This window comes from Larimichthys crocea, chromosome XXIV, assembly GCF_000972845.2.
Source record: "Larimichthys crocea isolate SSNF chromosome XXIV, L_crocea_2.0, whole genome shotgun sequence".
In the NCBI taxonomy this organism is placed as follows: Eukaryota; Metazoa; Chordata; class Actinopteri; family Sciaenidae; genus Larimichthys; species Larimichthys crocea.
This window is the reverse complement of record NC_040034.1, coordinates 12,807,403-12,826,848: the sequence shown is the minus strand read 5'-3', so window position 1 is coordinate 12,826,848 and position 19,446 is coordinate 12,807,403. Positions and strand designations below refer to the sequence as shown.

General features: G+C 43.6%; 1 protein-coding gene across 1 annotated transcript; it reads right to left on the bottom strand.

Moving 5' to 3' along the window:
• Positions 1-2,569: 2,569 nt before the first annotated feature.
• On the bottom strand, positions 2,570-19,321 carry LOC104921327 (zinc finger protein DPF3). Its single transcript, XM_027274693.1, has 11 exons — positions 19,212-19,321; positions 13,065-13,225; positions 12,050-12,157; positions 9,691-9,818; positions 8,889-8,984; positions 8,639-8,699; positions 7,566-7,607; positions 6,886-7,029; positions 6,044-6,157; positions 5,139-5,930; positions 2,570-4,618 (listed from the first exon to the last, which is right to left on the bottom strand). The coding sequence occupies exons 1-10, from the start codon at positions 19,241-19,243 to the stop codon at positions 5,770-5,772; spliced, it is 1,047 nt and encodes a 348-aa protein (XP_027130494.1). The 5' UTR covers positions 19,244-19,321; the 3' UTR covers positions 2,570-4,618; positions 5,139-5,769.
• Positions 19,322-19,446: the final 125 nt, after the last annotated feature.

The following is a 19,446-nucleotide window of genomic DNA, read 5'->3' as shown; positions in this document are numbered from 1 at the left end:
GGCACATTACTATGCATGTAACATATTCAGGGCATTTTGTGCTTTTAGTTTCTCAATCAGCAAGATAACTACTGGCACTCCAAAACACTCAAGCACCTGATATCTATTCATGGGTACCAAATAATAAAAACTCTGGACCTGACTGTTCTGTGCTACTCTTTTGTTGGTGTTCTGTGTCATGTAACAAAAGAAGTCAAATGTGTCTCCTCTTGTCACCTGATATCTGATGTATTTTATCAGGTGCTCATGCAAATTACTGCTGTTTTTTTTTCAGGTGTATCACAATACAATGCTACAGGTGTACTACAGTTTGCCCAGTATCATAATTGCCCCACCCCCAGTGGTCTAATGGAATGGCACAGGCAATGGCTGCGAAATGCTGTAATCATTCAGCTACCAAGGCGCTCCACGAACTCGAATTATTTTTAGGTTGTCAGCTAATATTACTCACTCATCCAACAGCAAGAAGCCCAGCTCCATGTCTGTCTTCCGTTAGCTCTTCTTTTCACAAAGCTCACGCCAACAACCAAAAATTTGTTCCAGATTTACTCTTGTCCGGCAGCCTCTTGCTCGGTCACTCTCCTTTTCTCTTCTTAGCTTTCACCATCAATGTCTTCTTCTGTCTTTTCTTCTGCCATTACATCCATAGAGGTTGCTGAGCCTGGTTACAATGCCCACTTGCCCAGCTCTGGTTCTGGCATGACACCAGCTCCACTCCCAGTCAGCACTCGCCCACGCCTCTGGGCTGAAAACCTACTCTTCCTGGTGGTCCAAAACGGCTGTGGCACAAACACTAACACTCCCCCAGTGCTCTGAACTCAAAGTCCGGACAGAATGGCTAACAAACTGAATTAACGCTAGCTAACAGCAGCTACAGTTGGCAGCAGTTTACAATCAGGAAACTCTGTAAATCACAGAGAGTTAATGTGCAGCCTTTGAAGGACATCCGAGGGAGAACCAGAAAACATTTTCTCCATAAAATATGATCCAAATGAAATGGTTGGTGGTGTATGACTTAGTGCCGTAATGTTACATATTTCTCAAGGGGTATTGTACCCAGAGCACAAAGTTATATAAAAGAGGTGTACAGGGCGCAGAGTGGGAATGAAAGAAACACCATTCATCTGATTACAAGTCAGTGTAGCATCAAAAATCAAAATCAAAATCTGTTATTTTATGGTAGAAAAAAATACACAGTATTGCTTTAACACACACAAAGTGATCACCAAAGTTATGATAATCTTAACAGGAACTTGGATGATCCCAATTTTATGTCAATCCTAGCTATAACTGTTGAGACATTTCACACAGATTGGACTTGGAGACTAGACATTCATAACATAAAGCCTTGCGTTACAAATCGCAGCATGGAGTTACAAGATTTACCAGGCAGGGTGGGGTCTAATGAACAGATGCTTTGGAGGTGCGTTGTGGAAAATGTGGCATCCAGCATTTTTTGGGGCAGTCGAAAACCAATGTCGAAGTGCCAAAAATTGCAGTTCTTCAAACGTCCACTTGAGGCTGGCAAATTATATTAAGGCTTAAAGTTATGCATAATTAATACCATGGCTGCTTTGATTGACAGGTACAGTATGTGCCATTATAGATGGCTTCTTTGGTGTCATTTAGCCCACCTCAGGTCCGCCGATGATCCAAGTCTTTGACAGTTTTTAGATTAGCCAGGAGGCAGAAGATGCAGGACTACCAACATGGCGGCAGCCAGAGCCACATATGCTGAGCTTCAAACAGCTCTTCAGGAACCTGCGGGTGACGTCACAGATATGCCACCCATTATTTATACTGTCACTGCTCATACTGGGACTAAAACTGGATATTTCTGCTTATTCTGATATTTTGACCATCCTTTTTAACATCTGCCTCTTGTCTTTGTCCAAACATCATAGAAATGCAATACTAAATCGACTGTGCGCCCCTTTAATTTCTCCAGAAAACATGCTGGACAAATTACATGTGACAGAATTCCACATTTAGACCTAAAATATGTTGCTTGCTAATGTACTTTATGATTAAATACCTTCTATTAGTGAATATATAGTGCCTCACAGCTAGTCTCATTTTGAGAATTACATGAATCCGATCTAGTGATCTAGTTTCTTGTTCGTTTAAATGCTGTTGCCATTGTGCAATGAAGTGATTTAACACATTTGATAGGAGGAGGACTTCAAACCTTTCTACTTTATACCTGCAGTTAACACTGAGACCATATACTGCTATTAATAAATACCCCTCTCTGCAGGGAGACTCTATTGTCCATATACGAGTTCTACAGACTTGTGATTTCACAAGCAGCACCTACCGATCAATAAGAGCTCCCTGTGCTCGAGCCTTTTTGTTGTCTTGTTCTTATTTAGAGTCCAGAGCCACCATCGCTCTCACAACCTCAAGTCCTGTTTTGTTTTTTTCCCCGTCTGCTCAGAGTCTGAGGGTCAGTCCAACCTATCGATCCAGTCTAGGAATCTTCTGCTTATCAGCAGCCTCTTCAAAAAAAGAAAGAAAAGAAAGACAACCAGAGACCTTCCTGAGGAAAAACAAAAAACAAAACAGCATCGAGCATTACCATTCATTCTTTATTTTTTTTTTCAGAACAATAAAAATAGTTTAACAAACAAAGACTTCTTCATTCTCTCCATTTCGACTCGTATTTACAGCTGAAGATGAAACAAACGCCCAGTCATGTCCATTTCATCTCCTCTTGGCTCCGTTCCCACCCCGATCCTCCCTCTCCACCCCCTGGCAGGCTTGACAAGAGAGTACCAGGGCCTATTGCTGTGTCTTTGACGAGGTATACAGGCTATTCAATGATTGGTGACACGTAATTCAAAGCGGACATCACTGACTTTTGCATTTTAGGAGCTTCACCTTTTGTTCAGAACTGCACCACACTAGGCCTGTTCGTATACGGTTGGTAACATTAAGCAGGTTTATGATTGATGACACATGCTTCCACTTACTGGCATGACTTTGGAAGATAAAAGACACAACGACCCATTTTTTTTTTTTTCCTACTGTGGAAACACCACATAACTGATACAAGAAGAAGAAGACAAGATAATTGAGAAGTCTCAGATCCATTCTTTGTCCGGAAGAGATAAACTGCTGTGTGGAGGGTCCCTGAGGGAAGTGAAGAAATATGGTTTGAACGCACGAGCACTTACGCAGGTCATACCAGACACATAGGATTAATGGTTAGCTTCAAAAACGGAGCGGCTATTATTACATTGCAGCAATACTGGATAATCACATGGAAGGACACAGACATCTTACGCAGTATGTGCAACCTATGGACCGCAAAGGCTTTTTGATACAGGACTTCAAGCACCTTTTAAATGTCATAAAGCAATTAGGCCCTCTAAAGCACTCAACGGAAATGTCACAGATAACATGGATTTACAGTTCTCACTTCTCGCTAAGTATGTGGATCCGAGCAGAGTTATACTCTTTAGCAACGATATTGTTTTCCAATGCGTCTGAGATGATTCTCATGGCGGTCACAATCTACAGAGACTGAACAGAAAGGCGGGACGCTTTTTGCATGGATAGTGTTGACGCCAGGCAAAATCAGCAGAGGCTAGACAAAGGTTGAAGCTTTGTTATTGCGATGTTTTCCTATAGCATGAGACCGCAGCATCCCAAAAAATCCCTCCTGGGAGTTGATTACAATGGGATCGTTATGTGGCGTTATTGTCCCTCCGTGCCGACTGAATACAATCACATGAATCAGGGCTGAGTGGCTGAACAATCAACAGCAGAGGAAATTAAAGATGCCTGAGTAGTTGTGGCTATTTGTGCACCTGATCAGGACAGAGGTATCAATACAGTCTGAACAAACCCAAGAAGTCATACTAATCAAACTTTTAAAGAGTTCAAAACATAGAAATATTATACAACAGAGGGAAAAAAAAAAAAAAAAAAAGTATTACTGCGACGCATTCGAGTCAGCCAGGCCCAGAAAATACAGAGCAAAGACAGACAGAGGGTAAGAAGCAGAAAGATAAAACCTTTGTGTCCATGTCAGAGTATTAATACAGTAGTCCAGAGGTCTGCATGTAATAGTGGTGGATTTGAGCACCATCTCTATGGCTGGGGGGTCAAGGGGGTCACCGGTCCAATCAGGTTGGAGGGTCATGGCTGTCAGAGCTGGTTTCCAGTGCAGAGCGGCAGGCTGGCACAGTGATGAGGATAATGACGTCTTAGTGTCACATCGGATCACACAGCAGACACAGAGTCACAGAGCAGGAGTGGGCAGGCTGGGCCCCCAAATGCACCCGTTTGGGTGCAGACAGTCGGAAAGGCCTGGCCTTTAGTGTTCCCATAGTTCGGTGGAGCTCCAGCACAGTGCAGAAAAAGGATGAAATGAAGCTGGATCTACTCACATTTCAAATGTTCAGAAGGGATCGATACATATCGTCAAGGGAGCAGTTGCTTCAATTAAGCCACAAGGCCTGTAGAAGTGGTGGATGTCCGTTCATCCATTTCAGTCTGTTATTTTAGGCCCAAATCAGGAGGGACATGAAGGCTCGTTAGTTTTTGAGAGTTAAATCCTCTTCTTCACTGGTCACCCCCGCTGCTGGGCCGCATGCCAATGTGTTGAGCGCTCCTACAGCATATAACACAGACAAACATGGGTTATGGGACTCGTGCATACCATATCTCTGAACAAGTCTGTACCCATGCTAGCACCTCTAAATGCTTATGTCAGCATTCTCACAATGACGACGCGAACAGCTGCAGTTTGAGTCGACCGTGTCCACCCTCTTAGTTTAGCATGCCAACATTTCCTACAGTTCAGCTGAGGCTGATGGGAACGTCATTAGTTTTGCAGCTAGTTAGTCAAAAATCAATACTGGACAAATCGAAACTGTGACCTGCATGAAATTTTATCCATCCTGTCGTTGTTGGAATTATTTAGTCTGGACACTGACTGACATTCAGTGTTTGATTTGATTATTTGCAAACTGTCCAATAATGATAGGACAATGTATTTAGTCCTAATCAAATTTAAGCTTGCAACACAAAAAACTATTCCCGTAATCTAATAATAATAATAATGATAATATCAGTTGTATAACTTCATCTGCAGAATTTTGTCCATTTCTAAACAAAAACCTGTTGCTTACCTTTCATGTATTTAGTCCCGTAGATCTATAAAGATTATATTTATAGGTTTTTTTCCATCTCCAAACATCTCCAGTGGCCTGTGGCAGTCCTTTCATTCATTGGTTCCTTCATTTTCATACAAGTTTAATCCAGAGTTAGAGCAAAAGAAGAGACCTTCATAGTCACAGCGACTACTGATTCAAAAAACATCCAGTAGCTCAAATATGGGTCTGCAATGACATTCAGTCATCTCCCAAACGTGCTGTGTTATTTATGCCTTTAAATTTTTCAATTGTTCAAACTTCTCCAGTGTTTTTTGTTCAGAATGTTTATACTCCTTCTGCTCCAGTGAGGGGGGGAAAAAAACACTCCAAAAAACATCTTCAGTTTTGCACGGAGACCAAGTCACTTGTCAAGAAATACTGACAGTTGTTCATTGCCTTAAAAGTTAATATATATATTTATATATAAAAAAGGTGTTCATAAATTATTCAACAATGTTCAGTAGATAAAATACCACTTGCATTTCTGTCCTGAAATTATCACTTTGTGCTTTCTGCAAACAAAAAACATTGAAAAAGAAGCAGCAGATTTTTGCCAGAGGTTAATCCATATAAAAAAAATTGTCTCTTCAAATCTAAAAGGTTCTCTCTATCTGTGTCGGTTGGATATTCCGTTGCTGTTTGTGGCGGGCTCCTCTAGCTCGTCGTCCTCGAAGCCGTGAAAGGTGGAAGTGTCGCTCTCCGAGGTGGTGCCGAACAGCTCCTCTGCACCAGCAAAAGTCCCGTCTTCCTTCTCTTCTCCACAGTCAGCTGGCAGATGGGACGAGAACAGAGTACATACATACGTTACGTAACATCTACTTTTATACATCTACACACTTTTGGACAGAAGATTTATGTTTGCATCGTGTATATGAACTCACTTGTGCATCGGCAGGCTGTGTATGGAGTCCCCGATTTACCCGTTTTCTTGTTCGAGGCCTGGCATTTATTACAGTAGTTGTTGGGAATGCTGGTCCCACCTGGACCCTTTGGACCTACAAGGAAAAAGAAGTTGTAGGCACAGATGACTTTAAGATAAGGCACAGTAAAGCTGTGCAGGTCAAACTTTTAATACAATACTTACATAATCTGGTATTGACACAAAAGCAAAACTTTCGTATTGTGCTCAAGGCATCTTACTTTGCTCAACATAAACTTTGAGCTTTCTGCAAATAAAAGAACCCCGGTCAAAGTTAAAGTTAAAGTAAGAATAAACGTGTGTTCTGACTTTGTCAAAGAAAAAAGTGTTATTAATCACCCAGCCAAATTTCAATGATTATAAAAAAAATAGACAAATTTATGAAGTGAGGTAAAAATAAGCAACTCCAGGACTGTGGGGGTATGTCTGCTGAAAATGCTCATGTTCAGAGTTCAGAAAATGACATGACTAACTTCATCAGGCCATCAGCCTCAGGTTATGAAACACCAGTTTGTTGTATTTCATCTTGAAGAGAGCAGTATCCATCTTTTTTAAGTTGAAAGTTATGAGCCTGCTGCTTTATAATCCTTTTAGTATCTCTGCTGTGATCTATTTATCAAATCAGCCAGACACATAATATGACAAAGCATTCAGTGTTAAATTTTTGTATGTGACATTTTTTCACTACAAACTCAGTCAGCTGGAGTGAAGCAGGGACACTCACATATGGTATGTAATGCTAAGCGATGGTTTGTTTAATGAAACCGAACATTATGTTCGAGGCGCCGCAGTTGGACCTCTTACGTTTGTGTCTGTCAGTCTGTTGTTGTGCAGAGGGGGATCTGGACGCCACCGAGCTTCTCTCTCCGGCTCTCTCCTCCTCTGCCAGGTGGGAATGGGTGTAGTGGTAGCTTAGTCCCGTACGGTTCCTGTAGCGCTTCGCACAGACTGTAACAGAGGGCAGATGTTCAGTCCTATTATTATGACCGGTTGCATTTCGGCATTTAAAAATTATTTCTGGCAACGCATCATTTCTAAATGCGGGATTTGTTTCCTTTTCTGACCACTTGTGTTCACCACAGTAAGCTTCGACTGTAATGAGACCCAGTGTCTGGAAAGCTGATAATAAGTCCTAAAGCAACAGAACTAAAAATATCTACAAGCTATTTTTTTTTCCAGGTGCAGATTTGAATCAATGATAGATGAATGAACAGGACATATGATGTTTAATGGAGGCAACTATTCTTAAAGGAAGAAAAGGAAGCACTTTAGGATCTGATTACAATAGTCAGTCAAATAAAACACAAACACAGACGACATAATAACCACGTCTCTGTTTCACAGCACCAAGGGCACTTTTCAGCTTGAGAAAGGTAAGATAATATACGGCCTAAATCAATAATCACAGCACTTGCGACACAAACACTCAACAATCTATCAAAACAAATATCCTGAAAACAAAGAAAGTCAACAAACCCAGGTACCTGTGGTCGAAGATTTTGAGTTCTGCTTTTGTTTGTATCTGTCTGAAACAGAGAAGACGTAAAGCGAAGAAAAGGGAAAGAGAAAACAGCGTGAGTATGTGTTTTTGGAGAAGAGACGCAACAGAGTCACAGAGGGTAAAATCCAATACCCTTCTACCTGGATTTTCCACATTCAACATGCATGTACAGGAATACTTGAGGCTACAGTGACACTAGTTCACCCTGTTTCATTCTGCAGTTACATCCCAAACAAACTGTTAGTTATTGCGTTAGTCACTGACAACAGAGGCCCTGCTAGTTTTGAAATAACTTCTATACAGTATAAAGACAGTGAGTGAAAAGGGGACAAGTAAGTCTACGGGTTTTATTTATAAACTTTAAAAGTTCTTCAGCAAAAATACTTAAATACCAAGAATGTATATTTTACACATGAATTTGTAGTGTATGAACCGAATTTAAACAGAGAAGAAATTAAAACAAGAAAATTATTAATTAGGTCCAATATAATAAAGTAAATCTGATATACAGAATTGAGGGTACATTCAGACAGGATCAGGCACTACGGCCAATCACCGCAGGGTTGTGCAGCGGTGATAATAACTTTTTATTTCGCTGATTTACCGGCTTTCTTCATGCCAGCGTGACGTCGGACTGTGTTTTCCCAAAAGCTGGATCCACTGAACTACTGAATAGAAAGAACCTGCATTTTCGCCACAGTGCCAGCTCCTGTCTGAATGTACCCTTATATACAGTAATATTGTGTTTTGTGTATTAATTAGGTAAGAGAGCAGTCGTACATAAAATAACATATATTCCCACTCGATTGATCAGGGAAGGCGATCAAGAGGTGTGGTGAAGCACGTTTTCCCACAGTGTATTTTATATATTACACATTATGGATAAAAGTACATTATATACTATTTTTGTGATATTTTGACAGGTACACATTAAGATTAGGGCTCAAGAAATCAGCAGATCGTCTACAGGCTACTGTACTGTAAACTCAGCATTGCACAGTCACCATTTAAAAGAATATGACACAAAAACAAACCTCATGTTTCATCTCTACTTACTGTCACAGACGTATGGCTTGTCGTCGTCCATATCTGCCCTCCTGCGGCCTGAACCTCGACCCTGAGGAAAAACATCAAGATATCTAAAATATCTGCAGTAACATCCGTACACTGAGCCTTCCGATGTTTAGAGCGATCAAATATTTACTCATTTGTAAAAAGAAAAAGAACTATTGAAGAAACTGTCTGAAGAAACACCCGACTACTGTACAGTAAACTTCAGTAAATGATATCTGGAGTGGTCACTTACTCTTCCTTTGCCCCGATGTCTCCTCTTGGGAGTGTCCACCTCGTAGTCGTCATCGTCGTTGAAAGCATCTTCTGCTGCGTCCGCCTCCAGAACTCTCTGAGAGAGGGAAAAACCATTTCAACACTGTGATCAAAGTAGCAGCTTGCTGAAAACACTCTGAGCGGCAACAATAGACAGAGAGAGAGAGAGAGAGGAGAACAAAAAAATCAGTTTTTTAGTTCAACACAATCTGGGTGTTATTGACAGATGTAGTGTATGTTTTGTTTTTGTACAAATGTCTGTTTACAGATCATACAGCTACTTAATACAGACATGTGTGTTGTGTTGTGTTCAGAAAAGGGAAGAGCCACTCCAAGCGCTCTTTTCCTACAAACATTCATGTGTGCACAAGTATATCTGGTGGAATGTTTGATGTTCAGATATGGCAGCGGTGTTTTTGCCATGAGCATGAACCGAAACGCTGGAGTTAATGTTTTTTTAAATTTAATATAATCATTGTGCTGGCATTACGTGTCAGCATAATCACATATAACAATCAGTGAATGGACAGTCAAACGGTAAACCAGTGTACTTATCCAAAATGCCTCTCAGTGAGATGGCAGTCAGCTAACGAGCCCTGCAGGTCACTTGGAAAAACTGGGCAAGTTGCCTTGACAACCAGTTGAGGCACAACACTTCATGCTCAGTGCCAGGGCCCTCAATCGTCTGAGTGATACCACTGAACGTTTGGCTTTTAACTGCAGCGTCTCACACATACACACAACGTACAGTGATTGTCTCAGACCTTTCTGATTGAACTCACCTGGATCTCCAGCAGGCTCTCCTCGTCGTTTTTAGAGTTGTTCCTCTTGTCTAGACCCTCTCCTCGTAGCAGAGCCTCCAGCGTGGTGCTCTGGGTGGGCAAGGTGTCCTTGGACATGATGCCGCCGTCTGCGTGGAGACAAAAAAAACGAGGCAACACGTGTTAAATCACCAAAATACCAGCTCCGTGTTTATACATTAAAGGATGCTGCTCACGATGAATGAGCAGCGGTATGTTACGTTACATTCCCCTGCGTGAGCATCGAGAAGCATCAGTGCTACAGTCTCTGACCTCTGAGAGCAGTTTTCTATCAGCACATTTCCATTATGTCTCTTCCACTCACACTAGACCTAATAAAAGCATGTGGCAAATTGCTGGAGCATTTGTATGTTATCTTCTTCTTTTTTTTTTTGGCCTGTAATAGAATATAGTGCTTTTTTTTTTTTTTTTTTTACCCGGCACCATATTACTGAAAGAGAAGAATGCATTGTCATTGGTGAGCTCTCAACAATGCTGCACTATGCAGACACTGGGCTGACTTTGTCCACAGGAATCTCCGAGGTACAATGTAGTTAAAGTGGCGTATCGTGTTGGACCTGAACACATCATGCAGATATCTCCTCCTACAGCGAGCCCGAAGATCTAAACAAACAGTGTAGGAGGCAAGCAGGTTGAGCAGACAAAGCAGAGCAAACAAAAGCTTTGACAGTTAGTCGGATCTGCGGATCTTATTTAAACAATCTCTTCTGCACAGACGGAGCTTCATGGTCATCCAGTTGCTTTGTAGATGTTTGAAAAGTGGACACACTTCAAAGCCCCCCCCCTGACTCCCAGCTTTCTATGAGCCCTTCATCTCGCCGCTGCGCCCACTAGAAAGACTTTTGCAGAATATTGAACATGAAGTGCTGGAGCAACAGAAGTCTGCATAAGTAAGAGGCAGATATAGGAGGTAGGCGTAAGCAGATACAACACACTCCTCCAAAATGGGCCTCTCCACCATGCGGCGGTGGCGGCAGCCCCTCACCATTGTGTCTGCACACGTTGACTTTCAACTCTCCGCGACGAGACAGACCCCCCCCTCCTCCTCCCTTCACCCCCTTTCCCTCCTCCCTCCCTCCCTCCCTCCCAACCCATGGGAGCTGGGGGGCTAAAAATAGAGCCGGCAGCAGCCTGCAGCAGGGAGCTGATTCTGCATGCAGCCCCAGTCTCTAGCACAGCATCAGTTAGACAAGCGAGCCGAGGCTGCGAGGCAGACTCTGCTGCCCTGCGCCGGCCACCTCTGGCCAGCTGCACAACGTGCTCCGTCTGAGAGACGCTAGGTTAAATCAGGGTACGTTTCCCCTCTGCTGGGCACTCGCCGACAGCACATACAATCCACTGTTGCTAGAGAAGGGAAGGGACAGCAGGGTGGTGGTGGTGGCGGGGTCTAAGCGAGTGTGAGCTCAGTGGAAAACAATAGGCGACAATGGGATGTGTTTGGGAAACAAAGGCTTGGTTCATCTGCTATCACTCCATCTTGCTTTCACTTTCCGCGGCTCTGCCTCTTTCTTACAGTCCTTCCACCGCGTGTTGCAGAAATTAAATGTGAACTAAAGGCGTTGTGATCGCGAAGATTTCTATGAAAACACAATGGCTTCCATAGAAACTATTTGAAAGTGAAAGCTGTGACATTATGTTTCTGTGCAAGATTCCCTCTTTTGTCGTGTTCATTCCTGAGGGTAGTGTAACATCCCGTTGGGTATGCAAGCCGTCGGCACAGAATGGACCAGTTACTTGAGAGCTCAGGAAGGTTGGCGACAAAACACACACACACACACACACAGACAGACTGCATGGCAGACTACAGGGGGAGATGGAGAGATGAAAAGAGTTGCCAGAGAGAAGGAGACAAAACCCATCAGCAAGGGAGGTGGTGGGGAGAAAATAAGATAGAGGAGAAGGTAAATGTGTTGAGTGAGCTGTTTCGAGTGGCAGCCAGAGAAGGCCAAACTCTATTCCATAACATTTATTAAATACTGTCTTCAGTGGCCGAACTCTGTCTCGCTGCTCCCAGCAGTGGTAAATCTAATTACATGTTCTACTTCTCACAAAACAAGTTTACCAGCCGGGGTGAACACAGCCACATTTCATCCTCTGAAAAATGACTGGCAGCCTGTCCTGCTCGCTGCGCTGAGACAGAGTGATATGCTTTTAGCCAGATTATTCCAGATCATCACCAGTAATCACATGAGTGGAAGGAGGTGGTGGTGGAGGCGGGTGGGGTAGGAGACAGGAGCTGGGCTGGGTGGGAGAGAAACTAAGAGGAGCAGCAGGCGACGGGGGCAGGTGGTCTTGAGGAGAAGAGGCTGCAGGATCTTACCGAGCTGGAGGCCGTAGATGCCCAGGCGTGGATCCGTGGTGTTGTGCAGCCGTCTCTTCTTCCTCCAGCAGCGGGCGGGGTATGTGTACATCTGCCCGGCTGCGACCCCTGTACAATAACAGTTGTAACCATGCCAACAAGTTTTAGCTGAAACAACATGAATGAGAGCATGAAGCATGAAGGAGAAACTACAGTGACAGAAAAACTACTGTAGAAACATGGTGGACTCGTCTCTGAGGTAACAAAAACATAATGATTTGTAATTTCAGATGATTATACAATAATGAAAACATAGTTCTGCCATATTCTGTATAAAGAGCCTCCTAAATCTTACACGCTGGACCTTTAAGTTATTCATAGAGCAAAAAGTCTACAACCAAGCTGACTGTTAATTAGCACTTTAAGTATTAGACAATTATAAAAATGTTCGACCCCGTCATGGTGCTAGTTGTTGACATTTGTTTTGAAGAGTATGTCAATGAACGTCTCTACCAAAATTTCATGGCACTCGAAATTTACAAAATGTTGACCTCATGGTGACCCTAAACGAAAGGGCAGGGGTCACAAAAAATACAATATCGTGCCAATACTCCTGGAAAACGTTAGAAACTGAAGTGAAAACTGTTGGTGGCGCTGGAAGAAAGGTCAGGGAGGTTACCAAAGGAGGTAACAGGGCTCCATGAATGTTCATGGCAAACATCTGGTTCCAGCTTCTTCTTCTTTTACATCAGTTTAGACTGAACTTGACTGGTTAAACAAAATAGGCTGGTTAAAGGCGTCACCTTGGGCTTTGTAAAAATTGTGTGGTGGGGATATTTAAATATTTTGACATTTTATTGGCTAAATAATTAATTTATTACACACAAAAAAAGCAATTAGATGAATCAATATTTACAACCGTAGTTAATAGCTTTAGATTAAGTAGACGCAGACATCATTTTCACAGGCTTAATGGAGGAAAAACACTCTGTGAATACATGTGTATACGCATGTGTGTGTGTGTGTGTTTGCCCACCGGGGCTGCGGTGGTGTCGTTCCATCCAGATGTAGCAGTTGTTTTGGGCCACGCCGGTTTGTGAGTCCAGGAATGGCAGGCGGACGCTGCGTTCAGCACACAGGCGGGCATTGTAGCTGCGGCACTGCTCAATGGCGTCCTTATAGAACTGGTCGCCCAACCTACAGGGAGGGGAGGGGAGGAGAGAGGAGGGAGGGGAGGGAGGGGATGGTAACGTCAGGTCAGTGACACTGGGTGATGTGGCTGACACAGTCGAGTCACTGATGTTGCAGCTGGTACTGAAGAATAACCATGATGTAATTATATTTTGCAGGATCTCTGATATGGAGATGGAGTCGTTTTATCCTGTGTGAACGCCTTGATAATGGCCTGTTGCTTTGCTGGTTACAGATCATTAAATCAGTAAGCTGAAGCAGCTACAAGATTTGTATGCAAGTCCCTTAGAAACACTCATCAGCCCACATAACGCTGTTAACGTCTGTTCAAACTTCTTATCCGCGTTGTTCAATACAAGCCTCAAACTGACAGCTGAGTTTCTCTCTCCTCTTCCAGCTTGCCATCGGGAAGAATTTGCAGGAAAAAAAAAAACAGAAGAAGAACAATGCAACCCAGTTACGGCTCAGCTGCTCCCACTCCTGAAGTTAAACATATTATTACCTCTGTGGGCTCTTTGTCTGATCTGATTCTAGATGGGTTGTGTAGCTACGGCGCCGCTGACTGAGTTAGTTTATCACAACAACGCAGAACCTGGGGTCTCATGTGAAAGTCAGTCCACCCGATCAGCGAGCAGCTAAGACTCTCACACTTTAGTTCCACTTTTCTTAGCACCACTGAGATTTTGGCAGTCCCTCAGGGTTTCAATGTTAATATTCAGAGTGAAATGGGGGAGGATATTTCACATTCAAGCCCTCAATCGCTGCCACACGCCTGGTATGGTAATTAGCCTACTTAATTAATCTCAGCAGAGTGCCTAGCACAAGGGCAGGTTCTAATTTGACTATATCAAAGATGGGGGTAAATGCGGCAACTCTGAAATCATGGCAAGGTGCTTTGTATGTGATTTACAATTTGTTGTTATATCAAAAGGTTCAACAGGGCAAATTATAGCTACCGGTTCTTCTAGTATGAACATCTCCGCGTAATGAAGTTCCTCCACGTGTTTTCAATTACGACATTAGGAAGACTGCCATTTTGAAGTGAAACTAATGAGCTGCGGGGCTGCGAGTCGAGCCTGGAATCTTAAACCAGAGGTGGAGGAGGTGGGAGTCTGATTTGTCGGCGTGATCCAGATCCTGTGCTGCCCTCCTTCTCTCCTCCTTTTACCCCCCGAACCCTTCTTGACGAGACGACGTCCAGCCGATGAACGGCCACGTTAGGAATGCTGTCCCGCACAAAGCCCACTGCTCTGCGGTTCAGACAAAGCCACAGTGTGTGTGTGTGTGTGTGTGTGTGTGTGTGTGTGTGTGTGTGTGTGTGTGTGTGTGTGTGTGTGTGTGTGTGTGTGTGTGTGTGTGTGTGTGTGTGTGTGTGTGTGTGTGTGTGTGTTAGGCTTCTGGGAAAGAGAGGCTTCATGTCCGTGTGACTGAGAAGAGTAAACAGTCACAGGTACAGAGCGAGTGCAGGGAGGGGTGGAAAGGTGTGCGAAAGATAAAGAGAGAAATAAAAGACAACAAAGACGGGGATGACGGGGGAGAAAGAAGGTTGAAAGCTAACAGGCGGATCATGACTAATAAAGACGGGACCTGATGTTACAGTCATATCAAGATAGTGACTTTATTGCAGTTAACAATCATATCACTACTACTCTCTGCCTGGTAATGACACCTTACCGTGTTTCTTAGCACAAATGAAGTCAAGGAAACACCCATTTCTGACATGTAGCGGTGCTTTCTCACCCTTTAAGATGCAGGAATTTTTACAAGAGGAATCACGCAGGGATATACTCGAAACAGATTGGCTATAAAGCTGCAAGTTCAGAGGTTTGACATCTTCAGCAGTAGCTTGATCAAGGATTTACTTTCAAAGATAAATGTTTGGCTCATAAAAATTAATGACACACAGCTGTGTTCTAATACGTATAAATTGCTTAGATGTATTCCATATGTGGGCCGAGTGTACAGCAAACTAACCCTTTCAGCTTCGCTGGTATATCATACCTTGATATCAATGCACGGATCAGATTGGACGACGTATTGTTTAACTGTAAACGTCCACGGACTGCCAGGAAACTTGGCAAACGAATCCCCGTAAGAGAGGACGCCGGTCAGCCTCGCGTGGAAACGTGCATAGGAGTTGGAGGGGGAGTGGGAGAGAACAGAATAGGTGGTGAAAGTCATCTTGTGGGTGCTGGCTGTCTGTGCAATGACAAGCTCTCCATCAGTGGCCCCCGCAGCCCCGAGCAGCAGGTGCACTGGCTTAGGTGAGAGATCTCTCTGACACTTGTAATGAGTGACAAGACCCACACCACCAACGCCGCCACAGGAGGGGAGAGAGAGAAAGCCACATTGACACATACACACCACCCCTCTCACCCCTCTTTTCGGTTTGTTTTCTCACTACCATTTCAAAAGAATAAATCCAGTTTCTAACAACCTATCATTAGCGACAACTTTGGACTGGCTAAATTAATTGCAGAGACTTGGGAACTGAGCAACATCACTGAATGGAAGTCAGACGAAAGCAATCTGACGATACAGATTTGAGACTAAGAGAAAAGTAAACAGTAAATTTATTACTCAAACCGTCCGTTATAAACATCCGTCACAGTTTACAGACCAGCTTCCTGGTTCAACCGGACCTACCGTACTTACCATAAATGTGTGCACGCAGTTTCCTGTACAGTGATGGATCATTACCAACATTTAAAGTGCGCGCTTTTTCAGTTTTGCTTCCAAATGAAATGGTTTAGACAGTAGTTCTCAAGCTTTTGGGCTTGTGACCACTTAGAAATTAAACAATGTATACTTGCGAACTGTCATATGTATAATGAAGGAGAAGGAACACAAAGCTAATATTTGAGTAGAGCATTGTGTGGCAGAAAGTTATTTTTCTGCTTCCCACTGATACTAATCATCTCGAAACCACTCAAACTTATCTTGCAACCCCTCGAGGGGTTCCAAACCCCAGGCTGGGAAACCACTTTCTTTCCTTTTAACAGTAATGTTCACAGAGCTCAACAATTACTTTTGCGAATCTAGTTCTACCTAAAGTGAAAGAAGCGAAACTATAAAAACACAACACACGCTGCACGAAACCAGAATCCTCCTTTAGAGTCGAGCTCTGCAAAAGAAGGTGGCAGAAGTGTGTGTAGAATCAAGGTGAAGCAGAAACACTCGTGTACGACGCGGGGCTTAAAAAGCTGCCTCAGAGGTATGTGCTACACATCCTCAATATCTTCCAGTTGAATAGAGAAGGTAAGTGTGTGCGCTTGAGGGCGAGGAACAAAAGCAAATCTTGTGGCCAGTGGGCCTCCGCTATCAGCATGTTCCTGTCAACGGTTCGCCGTGTCACATGGCCGCGTCCGTAATGTGAGCATGTGTCAACACTCATTTTGCATATCTGACAACAAACTTTAGTTTGCAGGAGACCAGTTTGGCAGAGATGAAGTGATATGCAGTCAGGACAAAACTCCAGCGTCTACTTAAACATAAATTAAAAAAATAAATGGACCAAAGCTCAAGAGATCTGACTTCTGAAGAATTAATGAGAATTTAAAAAAAAAACATGTCTAAAAACACAACTTCAGTCCCTTCAGCAGGTTTCTCAAATTTGCAGGTGCACTGCTGCTGCTTCACAGGAAGCTCGAGCTACCACATAACAAGAGACAGAGAGAGGGAGGAGGAGGTGGAGGAGGATGAGGAGGAGGTGGAGGAGGGCCTTACAGAGTGACTGCATCCTGACAACAACCTCTGATTACACCAATCAGAACAAGACAGTCTGGGTGAGGGCAGGAGTAAAACCAGACCATACACCTCCACACTGCAGTGCCAATAAACAGCAGGCCTGACTCACTCAAAGTCTACTCCAACACCAATGACAACGTAGCTGCCGAACAGGGCGAAAGGATGGAAGATGGAGGAGTCCAACCCATAGAAAGCTCCAGCTGTGGCTGAAATTTTAATGAGCGGCTTTATGAGCTTCTTTATTAATCAAATATTTCAGACTCCATTTTTAATCAGCAGATTCTGGAGATTACTGTCCTGCCCATGCTCAGACCTCACGCGCAGACGTGCACAGGCTTGCGCGGTGCAAGCTTCATTCGCCACATCTCTCTCACAACAAAGTCAAGCCGGCGTTTCATTTCCCTAAAGTGAATCATCTTAATACAGAAAGGAGAAAAAAAAAAAAGGGTCAAACTGGTCCACGGGAGCGACATCCAATTAGTGTCAAGTGTGACTAATTATAATCTGACAAACGTGTGAAATGAAGTCAGAAACCCAAGACAGAGGCTAATTATAGCACATTGAAACACTTCATTAAGCACAGTTTATAGCAAGGAGACATTCCACATCAGAATGCTAAAACGTCTCCGAGATGAAACAGCAGCTTGACAGCAGACGCACGACCGAGGCTTGCTGGGGACACGACAACAAAAAGATGAAAATGCACTTTCCAATAATAGTCTTGCTCATATTTAAAAAGGAAAAAAAAAAATCAATAATCAAGGATCTACAAGCAAGTGTTTTGACATCACTGAGGTGTTCAGGTATTGGGCAAGTCCCTATGAAACTGTGAAGCAGGGCGTTGGATGGAAAGTCGACTAACTATAAATACAGACTGAACAGAAGATTTGCATTTAGCCACCATCCTGTGCACCGTGCAATGACTGTGCACGTCTGGGCTAAATGCTCCTGTATGCAGCCTCTTTAAAGTACAAGCTAAATAGTCTCAGACACACACACACACAACTGCATCCTCTACTAGGTGTAGTAATAATGTCACAATAACAATGGCAACAGGGTGGAGGATGTGCAAGGTGTGTGTGTATGTGTGTGTGTGGTCCACTCCCTGCGCTTTACAGTCCGCCGAGGTGCCAAGGTACCTCTATGGGAGGAGCAGATGGTTCTCCTGCTTATGCCCAACACTTCCTCTCTGTCGGAGCATCTCTCTGACAGATGGGCCCAGGATCCTGGACCAAAGCTAATCTCCAGCACTCCTCCACTTAAAGGCACAGTGGAGCGCCCTGCTTCTACCTCCACACACAGTCCCACAAAACCAGAGAGAGAGAGAGCCATGGTGGTGGTGGTGGTGGTGGTGATGATAACACACATGCAAGACAATACACACTGTCACGTCTTGTCAAATTATCTAGTTGGGAAAAAAAAGGGAGTAAAATGACAATCAGCAGGAGGCCAATTGTGTCCAACTTGCAGCAGAGGAATTGGTGAAACAATACAGAAGGAACAAAGGGGGAAAAAGGTGGAGCATTTCTTTGAAGTTAGGGGATAAAAATGACAATTGCACGGGCTATTTAAACACGCGCTGGGTGGTTTTCCAAACGGCGGACTCAGATTGCTGTCACTTTTGTCGATTTCGCCAGCAAGCATGCATGCATGCATGCATGCACATACAAAATGCCTCCTCCCTTATGCCATTTACCGGGTCCTGACCACGTCTGCGCTCGCAGGAGCCAAAGTTGACATGTCGACAATTCACACCAACTATAAAACGACTTTCGGTATGTCAGATGATATCCGTCTGCTGCTGCCCTGGGCCGAGCACGGAAAGAAAAAAAAATAAAAATCGGCTTTTTAATTATTCGGAGCGGCCGCAAAGGCACGTTGTCGACAGTTTTCAAATAAATTTATAGCCCAGGAAAGACGACACTCTGTTGTGTTGGTGTGCAACCGTGTGGAGGAAAAAGCTCTCCCGGTGTGGACAAAATGTCAGGCAGCAACCCGCGCACATGTTAAAGACTTTAATGTTTAAATCTTAGTGGAATAAAAAAGAAAAAGAAAAGGAAAAAAGGAAAAAAAGAAGTATACGAGGCTACTTTGCCATGCAAGAAGTACACAAAAATGAATTTAGACAGCTTCGTCTGACACATGCACACGGCTGGAAATCACATGCACGGACGGGCGGTTTCAACGTACAAGTTGGCAACAAAGTAATTGCTCGCACATTTTCTTAAATGTCTGAATTACTTACGCTTTTAGTGGATTCTGAATGACAGCCGCCATTTTGCTACAATGTAACGCAATATCGGCGTCTTGCAGTTCTGAGGGAAACCTACGGGAATGGACCAATCAGAGCTCGGGGTGAATTCGTGGACCAATAGATTTGCGGCATACGCGAACGGGGCGTGGCTTTCTAGGGGTAAACTGTCAAAATTATTTTAAAGGGTTTTCCCTTGTATTTATATTGTACACTGTAACAGAATAAC

Bases quoted from the DNA above. Each gene is read 5' to 3' on its own strand.
- LOC104921327 (XM_027274693.1), bottom strand. From the start codon at position 19,243: ATGGCGGCTGTCATTCAGAATCCACTAAAAGC. The intron at 13,226-19,211 runs GTAAGTAATTCA...CCCTCCCTGTAG, and splicing joins ATTCAGAATCCACTAAAAGC to GTTGGGCGACCAGTTCTATA. The intron at 5,931-6,043 runs GTGAGTTCATAT...CCCATCTGCCAG, and splicing joins CACAGCCTGCCGATGCACAA to CTGACTGTGGAGAAGAGAAG.